This window comes from Metopolophium dirhodum, chromosome 1 (genome assembly GCF_019925205.1).
Source record: "Metopolophium dirhodum isolate CAU chromosome 1, ASM1992520v1, whole genome shotgun sequence".
NCBI classification, from domain to species: Eukaryota; Metazoa; Arthropoda; class Insecta; order Hemiptera; family Aphididae; genus Metopolophium; species Metopolophium dirhodum.
The window spans coordinates 118,691,420-118,709,290 of record NC_083560.1 but is presented as its reverse complement, the minus strand read 5'-3'; the positions used below and the strand labels follow the sequence as shown (position 1 = coordinate 118,709,290).

Sequence of the window (17,871 nt, the reverse complement as noted above, 5' to 3'; positions counted from 1 at the left end):
AAATAACAATAAACATATTTTACACTTTTTTAATGGAATTTAATTATTTTTTAAATTATGTAAATGTTTGTAAAACTAATTTTGTACTTTTATTAAAGCTAAGGCCAATTATATATCGAGTTATCAAAATTACATTAACTTTCATTTAAAATTGACAAAATTATTAAATAGGTAGGTAATTTGGTTATATTATAATTTATTATAATTTATAAACATAATGCAATATATTATTACAATTACGTGTATTAAAATTTAAATATAGATTAATTATGTGTGAAATAAAAAAAAACAATGAGCATGTATGTAATAGATAAAATTATTTTATAATTAATAATAATAACCACTATACATAATAAAATAATAACAATCGCAACCAATCCAGTTACCAGCACACATAATAAAAAAAATATATATATAGTATAATATATATGTATATATGTTAATAAATGAAATAATAGTATTGCAATAAAATATTAAAGATAATCATAATGGAATAAAATAGAAATACATATAAGATAATAAAAATCACAATGCGCGGTGATAACTGATTTTAGCATTGCAAATCGTAATTTATATTGATAAAACGAACATATTCACCCACGTATAAAAAAGATAAATGTGGCACAAGTACTATAAAAGTTTAATAGTTTAAAATTATAAGCGCCGCTATTTGTTATTCGAACAGACACGTCAATTGTTACTGTTAATTGGCTGATGTAGTAATAGCATCATTGCTACTACTAGCACCAATTTTTTCAGGTTGAATCGGTGGTGGGCCTGATATTAATAGATCGTCATCCAACAAATTTAAGATTGGTGTGGCAGTTGATGTCATAGTGGCCAAGCCGCCATCACCAGCAATAGGAAGCTGCTGTTGTTGATAGTACTGTTGCTGCTGTTGATGTTGGTTAAAGGCCACCGCCGCCATTGGCGGCTGCTGATAAATGTAATTGTTAAGGGTTGTTGGTACTGATATTACTGTTGTTGGGGGATGATGCTGCTGAAGTTGTTGATAATAACTACTGCCGACACTAACGCTGTTGTTTGACAATAATGGTGATTGCTGTAAACTCCCAGTTACGCCAGACGATGACGTTGGTTGGAGTAGAACTTGTTGCTGGTGTTGTGGTGGTTGATACAGTTGGGATGATTGTTGCTGGAGCGGTGAAGGATAGTAAAAATTACCAGTAGTACTTCCTACTGTGGCCGTTAATTGATGGGGCTGTTGCTGTTGCTGTAAATGTTGATATATCTGAGGTGGTTGTTGTTGATACAGTTGAGGCTGCTGCTGTGGATACAATTGTTGTTGGTACAATTGAGGCTGTTGTGGATGTTGTTGCTGTGGTTTCTGTTCCTGTAGATGCTGTTGGTAATTTTGAAGTTGTTGTTTTTGCAGCTGCTGCTGCTGTTGTTGTTGTTGTTGTTGTTGTTGTTGCTGTTGTTGGTGCTGTTGTTGTTGTTGCTGTTGCTGTTGCTGGTGTTGTTGTTGCTGTTGCTGTTGCTGGTGTTGTTGTTGCTGTTGCTGTTGTTGTTGCTGCAGTTGTGATGGTAATTGATGATAAAAATGTCCAACAGTTGATGTACCACCAGAGGTGGTAGACTGTTGCACTATTGCTGCTAAACCACAACTGTTAACAGTAGCTGACGAAATCGGAGGTGAAGACATCGGCAATGGTGACTGTGATATGCCAGTAGATAAACCACTATTTCCCCCTATCATTTGTTGTTGATTTTGTTGTACAAATACTCCTGCTGTTCCAACACTTGTCGCACCAGCATTGGTGGTTGAGATTTGTTGCTGGTACTTCTGTGGTGAATAATATTGCTCCTGTCGCGATGCTAATAATGTATGAGGATGGTGATACCCATAACCACTGGCAGCACCATAACCAATACCACCAGTGTATTGTGATGGTAGTGGTCGTTGCAAAACTGCAACTGCCGCCGCTGCATTCGGGAATACGTCACTACCACTACTATATGAAGAAATATTGTTTTGGTTACTCACACCATTGTTATCACTTAAATGGAGAGCATTCATCATAGGCGTCATTGGTAAATCAATATCACCAGTAGTAGTTGCAGTTATACTGTTGTATGTTGGTGAAGGTAGTGTAGGATTGCCTGATGATTTTGTCGTGAGTAGTTGATAATTGTAATAGTTATATGGCACAGATGATGATGATGATGATAAAGAAGAAGGGAGTGATGGAGTAGAAGAATTTACAGGTACTGTTAGTGCGGTTGAAGCGGCTGCATATGGATAATTAGTTAATATTGCTGATGCTGGCTGTTGCTGCCTGTTGTTGAGACGATTGTATGTTCCTTTTGTGGAAGGCAAATGACCACCGTAGTAAGGAATGCCTCCATCACTGGGGTTAAATGAAGACGACGTTGGTAGATGTATTTGATTATGACGATACTGATGATAATATTGTTTTTGCTGTTGTTGCTGTTCAGATCCAAGAGGTGAAAGTCTACGAAGGTGGTTATGCTGCTCATCCCAGTGGCTGCCCCCAAGAGGTGCAACGGGCTTATTAAGCCCACCACTACTACCAAAGCTTTCAATCAAGGCAGCCAAGTCTTCCTGTTGGTGATCTTGATCATCAATTCCCGAGACAGCAGCAAGTAAATCATCAAGACCACCAATTGTGGCGGTGGGGTCGTCATCTGTCTGTTGTGTCGTGGATTCCCATTTTTGGTGTTGTTTTATCATCTGATCTCGCTGTTCGGTCTGCACTTGGCAAGTACCTGTTGGAAACAAAACATACAATTAATTAAGGATATAGACAACAGCAAACTTAATACTGCGTTGAGGTGATTAGACAGTATAGAATTGATAAGATACTAACGAATGACATACCTTTTACACGTTGTAACAGTTTTGATACGTTAGTTAGCAACCGCTGGTAGAAATCCAAACCCTTTGCGCAACGTTCCGCTAGAACTGCATCTGGGAGTAGACCACAGGTCGGTGATGCCGCCACGGTGTCACTACAAGTTTCTAATGGTGTCCCTCCATTGGATACCACAAAACTTTCAAAAGCGTCCAATAATGACGACACTAGAGTCCGTCGCCGTTGCATGGCATTAGCAAATGCCCGACGTTCAGGTGCCGCTCGTGCATACGCCGACCTCACAGCGTCCAAAATTTTTAGTTGAGCTGTCAGATTCTGATCAATCATGCTCACCTTTTAATGCAAACATAGACATACTACATATTAATCATTTCATCAAAAAATGAATCCAAAATTGGAAAAATTATTTTTAAAAAGATTTTATAGGTTTTATTCAAAAACAACAACATATCAATTTAACATATTATTAAGAATTGCTAAAAAGAGGGAGACTTTAATATATTTAAATCCAAATTGTGTACAATCATCTAATATGTATTAAAAAATGTATATAATTAAATGTAATAAAAATACAAAATATGTTATATTATGAAAGAGAACTGATACAATGTTTTATTTTTTTTTAATTTTATCAATTTAATACTTAGCCACATTTTACCACATTTCATGCGTAGTAAATTAATTAATGTGGTACATCAGATACATTTCTTTAATTTTTCTATGTAGCTTTGAAAAATATATGTATATATGTATCAATTAACTAGTTTGCTTTGAAAATTGTCTTATAAAATTGATGTGGTAACATCCTGTAACTAGTGACTGTTGTTAATTAAACAGTCATCTTTCAGAAAAACTGAACTGACCTATTGATACATACATATTTATACTGTATACACTGATAATATTATATTCAGTTGTATAAAGTTTTATACTAATTATGCTTGTATTTATAAAGATGTAATAATACATATTAATACGCACCAAATTTCCATACCGATCATCCAACTTTTTTTTCACTGCCACCGTCGCATCAACTTCCGATCCACGCAGTTCTCCTAGAATATCTGCATCTTCCTGACCTGCGGCTGCAGCTTCCTTATCCTCTCGGTTCATTTCGTCTCGAAGCCGGGATAAGAGTGTCTGCCGCTGCTCACGCACTTCTTTCATTTTTCCGACTACCATATTAAGCCGATCCAAACGTTTTATTGATTCTCGTTGCAACATCCGTAATCGACTATCACTACCATCGTCCGATTCAGAGTCTTCGTTTTGGTCCGATGACTCTACGGAGTGCAGGTAAAAAAATCATATCCATAGTTTATTATACTATACTATAATATATATTACATGACTTGATTTGCCCTGGAGTGATAATACTCACCAGCTACATCATAAGACGATTCAACAGAGCCAGAGGCGGCAACTTCTGACGCGATTACAGATATTGCAGGACGAGCTGGTGGTAAGCGGGCAGCGAGTTCAGTTGGTGGCAATGCTAGTAGCTCCAGGTCCCGGCGACGGCGATCCCGAACAGCTCGACTAAGAGTTACCCAGCTGTCCCGTGCACGGCCTACATGAGCTTCCCTGTATCGGGAAGCCTCGCGTCGTAATTCACGCATCCGACCAGCAGAGTAATCGTATGGACGACCTACTGTGCGTCGATATTCGGAGTCACCAAGTTCTTCGGTCTTTGGTTATGTTTACACCATACAAATTGTCAGCAGACACAAATGCCAAATAAACGTAATAAATTAGTTAAATCGCAATCATATTATATAGTAAAATAAAATTGAACTCGTAAAAATGGACCAATTTGTCACAATCAATATGGTATACAAGTTTATACAGAGTAACAGAAACAAAACCTGCTAAACATGATAAAACACAAATATTATGTTTCAAAGTGAAGTGTCATATTTTGTTACAGAGTTTTATCAAAATACATAAAACTTATTAGATGGCGATTACTACTTAATTTGTTATTATAAAAAGATGTAGATAAGTTTATTTGTACTAAATACAAAAAATACAAACAATATAGTCATGAATAAGCAACTGCTGGAGATAAAACAGATAAATAAATAGTATTTTAGTTTTAAATGTAGGTATTTTAATAAGAATTAATTATTCCTAGTGGATTTTATTGTTTTTTAATACTATAGCACTACTCTAATCATTTTTATTTCTTGCCAAATTTAATATTATTTTTTTTTATAAAGTTTATTGGTAAAAATATCTTTTATAAAAATAGAATCCATAATAATAAATTCTCTATTGTCAACATATTGTCAAAAATAACCCAGTGGGAAGGCAAAAATAATAATTATTAATAAATAAATATATAATACCTTTAGTAATCTGTCTATTTCGTCAAGCATACCATCTACAGCCTGAACTGCAGCTGATAGCCTAACCATGTCAATATCCAACTGGTCTTCTTCATCTGCAATAGATGATGTTCCATTTTCTTGTCGCTGTTGCAACATGGCTTGGTAAGCAGCACAACAATTTACTAATTGCTTTTTTCCACAACAATCATAAATGACACAAAAGAATATGTTTATAACAATCAACAACTGAAATAATCAATAAGACTAAAAAACAACATAAAAGTGAGTGCTTACTTGTGGGAGAACTGCAACATCATTATTCTCTTTACCACCATCACTGAATTCTGAATCTAAGCCTTTATACATTTCTAAGCATTCCAGATGTAATGTGTCAGAAAATTCATTCAATCGGTCATCTGCTTCCTGGCACAATGATTGCATATCTGCTTCAAGGTTGCGTTTCTCTGTTCTATTAAAATCAGAATATGATTGAGATATGATTATGTATTTTAATTATTGGTACTTGAGTATTATTACATGCTAATTTAAACTAAACATACCTCACTATTTTACATTAAGCTTTTAAACTGTACTAAAAATAAAATTACCTTATTAGGTTATAAGGCTCAGTAAATTATAAAATATTTAGTTTAGTTTTTTGTTTTTCTAGAAAGGTCAACTATTAAATTAAATATAAAATGTTAATATAGGTTTTAAGAATAAAGCATAGGTATTTGTATATCAATTTAAGTTATCAATACATACTCAAGTGGATAAGAAAAAAATACCTATATCAAATATAATGTTAAATTTTTATATTTTTTAGGTCACAAACAGATTTAAAAATATATTTTTAGCTGTTTTAAAATGATGGTATCAGTGATATATTCACTAATGAATTTTGTATGGAGAGATGAATAAGTAATTAAAAGTGATTGTATAAAATTTATGTTTTTTTAAAAATCAACACCTATATAGTTGTTGATAGAAAAAAGTATATTTAGTAATTGTAGTAATTATATCTATTATGTTCTAAAATATAATATAGATACATCAAATTGTTGTCTATCCAAACAACTATTTAATTGTAGCATATGTCATGAGAAATAATAAAGTTAATATATTACTTTGTTCTGATACTTAAAAAAATTTAATTTATAATAAATCAAATGTTGTGAATCTACAATAAGGCTGCTTAAAATTATGATCAATATTATTGCATTTTTAAGCACAAATAACAGTTTTAACACAAAAATTTAATTTTTTAATGACTCAATATATATAATGCCTTATTATCAATATATATCAATAATTGAAGATCTAAATTTAATTAAACACTTTAGAGCTAAAATATATTTTACATTTAAATGTTTTATATTAAATTAACAGAAAAAACGTGCTTTTTGCTAAGATAATATTGTGCCAAATGTATTAATAAAAATATTATATTACTCCCAGAAAAATTGTTTATTATCAACCCAGAAATTAAATAAATTATTGATCAATAAAACTAATACCTTTAAAACGATAATAGATTATTTACTTATGGAAATTGATTGGTCTTTGGACTAAGTGTGTGAATAATGTGTTTAGTATTTTACTAAAAATTACAAGTTCCCTTATTTTAAAATTATTGAATATTTTCAAGTAAGTTTTTTGAACAATTTAATTTTATTATTATAAGATGCTTTTATACCATATTTTCAACTACATGTTGATATTTTATTTTATATTTCAATATGTAGAACTGTAGTCCATCTAATATGTCTAAAGGTAGATTGTTTAAAGTATTCGTGAGAAATTATATCAGAAACAGAGTGTTGTTAACTAAATTTAATACCAACCTGTACATTGCTGCTCGGTGACGGGTAACTGTCGGCACTAAATCCTTGAATAAGGAAGTAGTAGTAACACTAGATGATTCATTATTATTGGTGACCAAAACAACAGCTAATAGGTCTGGATCATCAACACCAAATGCTATAGGCTTCACCAGAGATGCGCCCTTGACCCTATCCAATTGACGACGATGAGTACCAGTTTTTGATAAGGTATTTCCCAAACAATCACTATCGTCATCATCGGACAGTACAGGCACTACAGGTTCATGATAGATTAGCTCATTTTCTGACTTAGCTGCTCGCCACTTAGCCGCAGCCACATCCATTGCAAATGACAAAGTATCTCTGCGCATCTCCAATTCCTTACAAATTAAAATAATAATATTATTATTATAGTAAGTTTTTAATGTTTCATACACACAACAGTAGTAGTTATTTTAACAGGTTTAACAAATGTCTGAACAGAAAGTGTGATAGAATATACAAAATAAAACTAGAATTATTTTAACCAACTTTACAAGAAGATGTTTTACTACTTTTACCAGTGTACCACTATTAATTATTATACATTATACATTAGACATGTATATTACTAAGATATGAACCCTAAATTAAAAAGACATCTATACATAATATCATAGGCGTTTATTTAAAAGACACAACATTTTTGATTAAAATTAGTTTATAAAGTATTTTATACATTGTTATATTAAATCATTAATACCTAAGTATGCCATTAAAATAATATTATTTTGAGAGTATTAAAATGCACCATGTGCAAAATATTGATTTTAGTATTCTTTTTAATAAGCAATATGTTCAGTGCAACTTTTTGTAGGTTTATTTTATTGTGACAATATTTATTAAACTTAACAAATATACCAGTATAGATTCCTTAATATAAAATAATATCTGTGATACTATCTTAACGACTCATAGCAATGCAATCAATATCATTAAAAGTTAATTCAGTTTTATTTGAACACTTTAACATTTTGTCTGTTAAACTATAATATTAGACGTATACTAGACACACACGACGGTTGATCAATTATAAAAATAAGTATATAATATAATTAAATATTAAAGCATTAAAACTAAAATACATATTATAATGTCAGGCACTGTATACAGGGGGAAAACAAAGAACCCACCGAAAATTAATAGTTGTGTAATTGATTTATATATATAGATAATCCCCCCCCACAATTGTTTTGTGTATGTGCTTGCATAATATTATAAATATAATTATGTTAGTTAAATGTTATATTTGTATAACTGTGAGTGTCATTAAATTTAAATCTGGAGAATGTAATTTAGTTGGAATTCAAGAATATTTAGTATCTTTGGATTATTTGTCAGATAAAACTTTGTCTACTATCTCAGATTATGATGACCAACAAAACAGTCATACAAGCTGAAAAAAATATAGTGTAAAAAAGATCCAAGTAAATGGAAATGTAATATTGCAAAAAAAAAAATCAGACTACCTTATGTAACATAATATAGTACCAATAAAATGTATGCTCCAAAAATTCCTCAAGAAATTGATTGTAGCAAATGTAACTTTAAATGTACAAACATATTTTCTCAAGTCATAAGAACAAAAATTTGCTCTAAGTATTGTTTGTTAAATTACTAAGAAAAAAATATTTCTTGTTGCTTAATATGGATGTGTTCATTCTAAAAGGGTGACAAGTTAATACAATGGGCGACATTTTAAAAACTAATTCTAAATCATATTAATTTTTAAATAGCAGTGGGAAATATAAAGTCTGTCCAAAAGTTGTTTTGAATACTATTCAATATAAAAGAAAATCGGGGAATTTTCAAAGACAGTCTTCTATTGGGAATGTTACAAAACACACAACAGATAAAAATATGATACTGAAATTAATAAGTATATTAAAAATGTTCAGTCGTTGCCTCAAACTAACACTACTCTCATAAAACAACTAAAAATTTTACTTGGATAGTAGACTTGGTAAAATGTATAGTTATACAGAGAGGAATGTACAAATAATAAAAAAAATGTACCTCGCTACGTTATTTTTCTATTAATTATAATTACTCTTTTTTTAAATCTAAAAAAGATCAATACCAAATCTGCTCAAAATATTCTGGTTTTAACTTGGAACAAAAGTTACAGTTGGAAGATATTTATCAAAATCACTTGAAAAAAAAAATAGAATACAAAGCTGCCTACAACAGTGATAAAGAACAGGCTAAAAATGAACCAAACTTCATATCTATTACTTTTGATACTTTCATCAGTTCTTCAAATAACATCATCCAACATAATTCAAATGTATAATAGCAGAAAATGATGAGCGTATAATTTTATTTAACTAGTATAACTTAAAAGAGCATACAACACAAAAAAAAAGTTTCTTTAAATTTTTTTTAAATGATAAATTATTGTAACTATGGCTATATGAAATGATTTGGTAAAAATCCAATGTAAAAAAAAATATTACTTCTCTAAAGAGATATTAAGAAATGTAGAATAGCTGCGTGACATAATTTGACCCGGCTCATCGTAATTGCCTATATTATACATCCTCGCTTCATACAACAATTTACCAACCTGAATATTTTATTTTTGAAATTTAATTTAGTATAATTGTGTGGTTTTATGTGTTAAGACTATAAAAGTATGAGAATTTAAATGTAATGTTTAGTTTTTTAAATATTAAAAATCTTAAAAGTGATATTTTTATTAAACAGCGCGTTATGGTCATGCCAGTTTAATATAAATTAAAACTCAAAAATGTATCGTTTAAGATTTTTAATATTTAAAAAACTAAACATTAAATTTAAATTCTGATACTTTAATCGTCCTAACACATAAAACCACACAAATATATATAAATTAAATTTCAAAAATAAAATCTTAGGTTGGTAAATCGAGGAACTTTTACACGGATAAGATAGGCAATTACAATGAGCTGGACCCAATGATTTCACTTGTATTTTTTCAATTACTCATAACTAGAGCGCAAATTTCTATGCAATTGCATATTTGCATATTGCATAAGGTTGGCGCTAAGGAAGAAATCAACAGACATTTTAGGTGTGCATGGAGAACAGAAAGAATTCCAAACGAATGGAACATTGCCATAGTTTGTCCTATATATAAAAAAGGAAACCCAACGGAAAACTATAGAGGAATTTTTTTATTGGATGTAGGTTATTAGTCTCAACAATTTTAGAAAGAATATAATAATTATATGCGAAAGAAATTATCGAAGTTACCAATGTGGTTTTTGAAAAGGCAAGTCAACCATCGACCACGTCTTTGTGTTCAGACAAGTTATGGAGAAATACTAGAATTTGATGTAGAATTACACTTAGTATTTATATACTTCAAACAAGCGTATGCCAGTATAAACAGAAATTAACTATGGAAAGGATTAAAACTACTCAAAATACCAAAGAAGAATATAAATCTGATAAAAATGTGTAATGAGAAACAATTTGTAAAATTTGATTTCTACAAAATGACCTGAAACTATTTGAGGTAAAATCTGGCTTGCGTCAAGGAGACGTGCTATCTCCTACTTTATTTCAACTAGCTCTCGAAAAAATAGTAAGAGATATAAATGAGCAACGAACAATGAACATAAGTGGAGAAATGGTGATATGTGCATACGCCAAAAATATTGTAGTGTGGGAGAGATTAGGGAGGAAGTTGTTCAAATAACCGAGAAACTACTTTAAAAGGACGCCACACCCACATGTGTTGTCTCTGTCGTGTATAATAAATGTAAATTAAAAATGCTTATCACTCACTTAAAAACTGAATTATCGTAAAAAAAATATCCAACAAAACACAGATAATGTTCTTACCATCAAGTTTCATAATAGGTCAATTCACTCCAATTTTTAAACTAACGGCATAAAGACGTGATTTTTGTAGCGTAAATCTGGTATGTTACGCGTTTAAGACAGAGACAACACATTCGGGTGTGGCGTCCTCTTAAGCAAGCATGTCAATGAGACTACTAGCGATTAATAGTAACATGCACAAGCTAGCCATAGTCATTATTCATTAAGAGGACGCCACACGATCATTTGTTGTCTTCGTCTTAGAAACGTACATGACAAATTTTACGTTTACAATTAGCACATTTTACTCTTTAATTTTGTAAATTTTTCCTCTACTTTGAAGTTTATTTGAACAAGCTATACCAAAAATATTAATCCAATCTTGCATTGTATATACTGGTACATATTTATTGGCATTTTCAACAATACTATGCATAGTCAACTCCATAAAAAATTATAATAATTATTTTTAAATTTTGAGATTTATAAATTCTTTTCTACCAGTTTAAATGTATACAAATAAATAAATCCAGGTTAAGAGGACATGCGTTAAGAGGGCAACCCACATGTGGTGACTTTGACTTACAAACACAAAACATAGCAAATTTTACATTCTGAATAATCTATTTAACTCTGTTATGATTAATATTGGAGCGAATTGACCTATTATCAAATTTAGAAGTGAGAATATATAGTGAACCTCGTAGGGTTTTTTTATTTTTATATTTTAATTGAAAAGCAAGTTATAAGTATTTTAAAATTTAAAATTGTTTGTGCATTTAAAAATACGCATAACTTGCTTTAAAATTAATAATAAATTATTCAGATTATTATTTGAATTATTCAGAACATACAATTTGCCATGTTACTTGTTTGACAGCGCATGCGGGTGTAGTGTCCTCTTAACATTTTAGTAATTTATTCCTTGAATAGTCTTACTTTGGCAGCTGCAGATCGACCAGCACCTGGGCGTCCATGTTCTGATTCTAAGTAATAGTAGTAGTCATCGTCTGCCGAATCTTCATCTTTCAACATTGAAGCCGCCGTCTTACCACCGTTTTCTGATATCAAACCAGCCCGACCCAACAGGTTCACTGCTCGCCGGTAATATGACACACGGATCCCCATTTGCTGCAGTTGATCCTGGACGTGTTGGCCCTGGAATAGGGCAGTTACAGCACCATAATATCGACACTTGAATTCAGAGTATAGTCGCCATTTCTGTAACACATTGGATAATAGTTTGTCAACCGATAAGTAAATAAAAACAAACTCTCAAGCGTTAGCTGTATTTGAGAATATGACTACTGAGTCTAATCCTACAGCCTTTACTCACCTCAAGTCTGCTAGTGCTTACACAATATGGCTCACGTTCCACTCTTTGAACTGCATCCACCGCTCCAGCAAAATACTCACATATCATGGCTGATACTTTAGCTACATTGATAGTAATAATACCAAGAAATCAATACCAATAATAATAATAATAATATTTTATATTCTATTATAGTTATGAAGGAGCTACCTACATTACAGTTTGTAAATTGGCCAACTTTTGTAGTAAGCATTAACTTCATGCAATACCTAATTGTTACAAAAATGAATTTGAAATAACCATTTGCCTTTTTCAAATAATTCAGAACATTGTAACATTTCGAAAAAAAAAAAATTATTAAAAATATTGAATGGTTTAAAAATTATATTTTTACATATTTTTTTTAATTTTAAATCCTTCACAATTAATTGATATGACAGATAAAAAATAATTACTTTGAAAAATGATTTTATTTGCTTGTAAAATTATTAGGTACTTTACTATTAATATTTGAGGATGATAGCCACAGGTTACATACACAAACATCTATATAAATTACACATACAATATTCTGCCTAGCCAATATAGTATTATATTTAATAATATAGGAAGTAACAGGAAGACCTGACAAATTAAATAACTTTAGTTCTAATCAATATTTTTTTGAATTATTAAAATTACATTTCAAATTGATGTCTTAGTTAAAAAGAATGTTGACTTTTAAAAATCATAAAATATAAACCACTTAGATAAATGTTTTTACAGTCTAAGTTTTCTAAAAACCAGATTTCCAAATTCGCTATTTTGAACTTTTCAAAAAAATTTTAACTAGATTTTAAATTTTTATTTTCAGTATAAAAAATAAAAATTAAATGTTATATTTTATATGTAGCATAAAATGTGTTTTTTAAAAAAAATTTATAAAATATTGAATAGAAGAAAGGTTTTTTAATTTGTCAGGACTTCTTGTTACACTCTGTATACAGTTTCTCGAAAATTGGTAGGCTAGCACACTTCAACCGTATTTATTTATAAGAAAGAATTTCTTTGTATATTATTATTTATTTATCGATGTGAAACATCTAATGTGGCGGGTAGCATAAACGATTGTCATATGGTGTCGCCACACGCGCAAAACATGTAAGGCAAGTATCACATGGACGCATATCATACGCGACATATCTTATACGCACGTTTTTAATTTAGATTGATGTTCATACTTCATATGCACCATACCGGCAAGGAAAACACCATCAATTTAACCAATGTAACTGAAAACGTGTATGTACAATATGTCGCAAATTATACACGTCCACATAAAACGGCCCTAATAATGCGTCTAAAAAATAAAGAATTTTTCTTAAAAAAATCTGAATATTTTGTTTTTGATTATGCAATGCTTATCTCCTTTAATAAACCATCCTTTCAATTTTCATGCATATCTTCTATACAAAATAATTTTGATGTTTCACATCTGCCATGGGTCCCACGACGACTCATTATTTATTTATGTTAATACCTATTATAAGAGATTTTCGGCCATCCATCATACTCTTCTCCAGTATGCACTCTTGTGCTTGTGCTAGTGTCACATTGTATGCAAATTCAAGGACTGCGCGGCTTGTAACTTGTGGCTGCTGTCGATGGTTCCACTTAGTTAGTTCATTATTGGATCCATTGCCACCAAGCAATTGCTGTGAACAAAATAGGTGCAATACACAATTAATATATTAGCACAAAACACATACTCAAAAATTATTCAAATCTTTTAATAGAATATGTGATTATTGCATAGAAAAATACCTGAAATGCCCATGCAGCACACTGCAAGTGTGTGCAAGCTATCTTAAGGGCATTGTTTGATGGAATTTCCGCATCAATTGTAGTTGGCATATTGGAAGATACTAATGGTGGTGACCTGTCCTGCGCTGCAGCCAGCCGGCTATGAGCTGCACCCACATTGTACAGCACACACCTCATCTCATACCCGATGTTGCCACAATCAACTACCACTTTGGAGTCCATATCATTTTTCACTTGATTCTGCAGGTTTGTTTTGCCACCAAGAGCTCGTTTCCTTTACATTAAATAAATGGCATTAAGTATTAAAACATTAAGATGAAGTTATATATCATAAACAAATATTGTACTTAAATTCAAGACTACAGTAGTAATTGTCTATATATAACTAGGTATTGACTATAAAATACATTGAATTTTACTTGTAATAACTTATGAATACTCACCATTTAAACATCAACGGTTTTGGTTCTGTAGCCGTTGCAACCTCAACGTCATCAGAAAATTCCTTTAGCCCAACACTTTGTTGCTGCATCAGTTTAGGAAACTTATCCGTTAATCGAACAAGGTGTGCATAGTAACGTTTTAATGCTGTGCACTCTTCTACAGTGCAAACAGATGACATCACAACGTCCATAGCAGATTGTCTTAGTCCAAGTAATGTGTCCATGTCAGCAGAATACAAACTGGGATCTCGGTCGTATGATTTTTGTATTTGCTGCATAAAATATAAACTATAAATTATACAATATACATACGCACAATAGCTAAAGTGGCAAATTTTACATTCATAATAATACATTTTACTAAGTAAGTTCTAAAATTAGGGTGAATTGATATGTTATAAAATTATTTAAAGGTAAAATTATTAGATTATTATCTAGAGCATCTCAGATGCTTTTATTGATATTTTTATTAAGAAGCAAGTTATGACCTTTTTGAAACTATACATTTTTAAATTATCATAACTTACTTAAACTAAATGTAAGTCCCTATTAGAGCTGCAGCAAGATTCATCAGCACTCCTAGAAATTTAACATATTACCACCCTTGTACATTTCCCCCCCTCCTTAAACTACACACAAAGGGTGTATATATAAATAAATTAATTTTATTTCTAATAGTAATAATAAAAATGATAAACATAATTCATCTTCAAGTTAAATAGTCTTCTCATTTACAACGATTCACTTCAACAATTTACAATTTTTTAAACTAAATTACAAATTACATTCAGATCCATAAATAAATAAATATTGAAAAAAACATTTGAAACACGTTTTATATTTTTAAAGTAAACATTTTTTACTATAATTTAATTCTACTTTAGATGGTTGATATTTTTCTTATTAGCAAATATAATAGAATAAAATAAAAAACGCATAAAATATTTTTTATAAAATAAAATTTTCCCAACTGATTGAATTTGTTTAAATATTTACTCGACTTAAAGATAACAATATAATATCACTGTCTAGCCAATTGTCCATATATTTATTACTCCACTGATAAATATCTGACATTCGATTATTGAACTATAGTAATAAAGTAATAAGTTATTTATTTATTACTAATAACCATAGTGGTAGATACAACTATTTTGCATATATTCTAAATAAAATGTAATATATTATTAATAATAACATAGATATATTTTGTTATGTCTTTTTTGCCTTTTTTTTGTTGGCCCAGGCCAGTTTCACCAAGCTTTACTCTAGCTACAGCTCTGGTTCCTATTCAAACATCTTATGACATTTAAATTAAATATACCTACCTAAATTAATTTGAAAAAAAATTGATAACATAACTTGGTTAAAAGTTTTAGAAAATTTTCTTGCTTAAAAAATAATTATTTATTAATTAATTAACTTTAATTTGATAATATTATAACGACCACTCGATATCATATTTTAAATTTAGGTACTCTATTTTAAGTATATTAACTCGTGATATCATTGCTTTGTATAAATATCAAACACCAAAATATTTTAGAAAACACTAGCCATGGGAACAATTGAGAAGTGAGTAATCAAGAGGTTATAACAATCGAGAGATTCACTCAAAAGAAACTTCTCAGTCAATTTAGTATTTCATTACACTCAGTACAACTCACATTATTCTATACTCGCTAGACAATTAGCTCTTAAATTGATTAGTATTACCTATTAGACATTTTAGAAAAGAAATAAAATATCGTGTACAAGGTACAACAACTTGTTTTAGTATATGTGTAGTTGTCCTTATCCGTACTATGTGCGGTTAACACTTGCTTTATTGCTGTTTCATTTCAAGAGATTAAATACCAAAAAAACCCAATGGAAAAAATTATAAATTGATGTGCTTAATTGATTATGAGTTACTCAACTCAACTGCAAATATTTTTTATATTATAAGTATGAGAGAGAAGAGTGAAAAATTAATAGATAAGTAGATACTAGATAGGTTATTAATATTATTTTATTACAATAAATTAATAACCTAGTAAATAGAAATTAGTAATAACTAATTTTCAATCAATTGTTTTGTTTAGATTTAGACACTAGCCGGTTGTAATTTTGTGAGAATCACTCGATTACATCAATTTATTTTAATCCTGAGAGAATCACTCAGATTATTTCAGCTGATTTAGATACTGAGAGAATCACTCAAGACTTTCGAAAAAATCAATTAAATCTAACAGTTGAGTATTTCAAGTACTTTTTCTCAATTGTTCCCATCACTAGAAAATACAGAAAATACAAATCTAAGTTTTGACATATGAGTTCCATATTGAAGTTTTAAATATTGTTAAACTAGAATAGTAGTAAAAAATTAATAATAAAACAATGCCATTAAAACATTAAACTCGAAAATTAGACAAAAAATATTTCTTTCATAAAATACAGTGTACTGAACTCAGAATAATCATTCTGTATTTTAACATGACATTTTTCTTAATTTTAATATTATGTATATAATTTAATATTTACATGATTTAAGGCTGATGAAAAATCAGGTGTCTGGTTGTTTACACACCGTTTGGCTGGCAAGCCAATCATATACAATCGTGGGACACCTTCCATTTCGGTTCAGTCACGTGTTAATTGACAACAATTTCTGTTTGGTTAACTGTAAGTATTCTTCATGTAAAAACCATACAGTATCAAACCTTTTATGCGTGTTGTTGCCAGTGTAACTGTGATTACCTATACTCTCAGTAGAAGTAGTAGTAATGATTAAGGTAGTTGCACCTATGTTGACAGTGAAAATTCATCGAAATCAATAGAAGCAGCAGAATATTCCCGCTACACAAATCGACAGCTATAACCCCAAAAACCTCTTGATTTCCGCTGTCCTGAAACAGTATTTTAAAAATTATACACTAGTAGCAATTATTATTAAAAATTGTCCGCAAGAAGACAAAACACTCGTCATATTCACATGTAATTGTAATCAAGCATAGGTAAACACGGGAATTCGCCTACTTAGTACTCACCAATATACAGAACTGCAGTACGCTACGACCGCGCCCGTCTTTCTTCTGGATTACCGATAGTCCCGGATACCACGATGGAAAGCGACCGATCACCAACAATGGTGTACAAAACAACCACAACGAACAGTAAATCACGGAATCTGTTATCGGTAACGGGGTGCAGGAAACGCGAAGCAAGTGTCAGTACTCGGCCGATTGAACAGTCGTCGCGAACTCGCGATAATTATTGTAGATTTGTAAATAGACAACAAGAAAATCATTTGCGATGTCGAAGACGGCGGCGGATTAACACCACCACGGTTGCAACTCGTTCATTTGCCACCGTTACCACATCGATTAGCCGATTACGTTATCACTGCGATAACGCACAGTCGTGAAAATCATGAACTAAGATAGTATTTAGATAATATTATCTTAGTTCGTG

The 17,871-nt window shown here is 30.8% G+C and overlaps 1 protein-coding gene across 3 annotated transcripts; it reads right to left on the bottom strand.

The window, feature by feature from the left end:
* Positions 1–291: 291 nt before the first annotated feature.
* LOC132934375 (uncharacterized) lies at positions 292–17,784 on the bottom strand. Of its 3 annotated transcripts, none has more exons than XM_061000689.1 (15): positions 17,448–17,784; positions 17,158–17,306; positions 16,942–17,091; positions 14,419–14,690; positions 13,976–14,249; positions 13,692–13,866; positions 12,194–12,294; positions 11,797–12,078; positions 7,033–7,391; positions 5,483–5,657; positions 5,207–5,377; positions 4,240–4,546; positions 3,840–4,141; positions 2,864–3,191; positions 292–2,751 (listed from the first exon to the last, which is right to left on the bottom strand). In XM_061000689.1, exons 3-15 carry the CDS (start codon positions 17,032–17,034, stop codon positions 704–706), a joined length of 4,887 nt encoding a protein of 1,628 aa, XP_060856672.1. In that variant the 5' UTR covers positions 17,035–17,091; positions 17,158–17,306; positions 17,448–17,784; the 3' UTR covers positions 292–703. The 3 variants fall into 3 exon arrangements, with proteins under 3 accessions (XP_060856672.1, XP_060856670.1, XP_060856671.1); XM_061000687.1 differs by having other exon boundaries at positions 16,942–17,080; XM_061000688.1 differs by having other exon boundaries at positions 16,942–17,306.
* Between the last annotated feature and the right edge of the window lie 87 nt (positions 17,785–17,871).

Excerpts from the sequence above, each read along its gene's own strand:
- LOC132934375 (XM_061000688.1), bottom strand. The coding sequence starts at position 17,034 with ATGGAAGGTGTCCCACGATTGTATATGATTGGCTTGCCAGCCAAACGG. Across the intron at positions 12,295-13,691 it reads CCGAAAATCTCTTATAATAG|CTAAAGTATCAGCCATGATA; the intron begins GTATTAACATAA and ends CTATCAATGTAG. Across the intron at positions 4,547-5,206 it reads AAATAGACAGATTACTAAAG|ACCGAAGAACTTGGTGACTC; the intron begins GTATTATATATT and ends ACATAACCAAAG.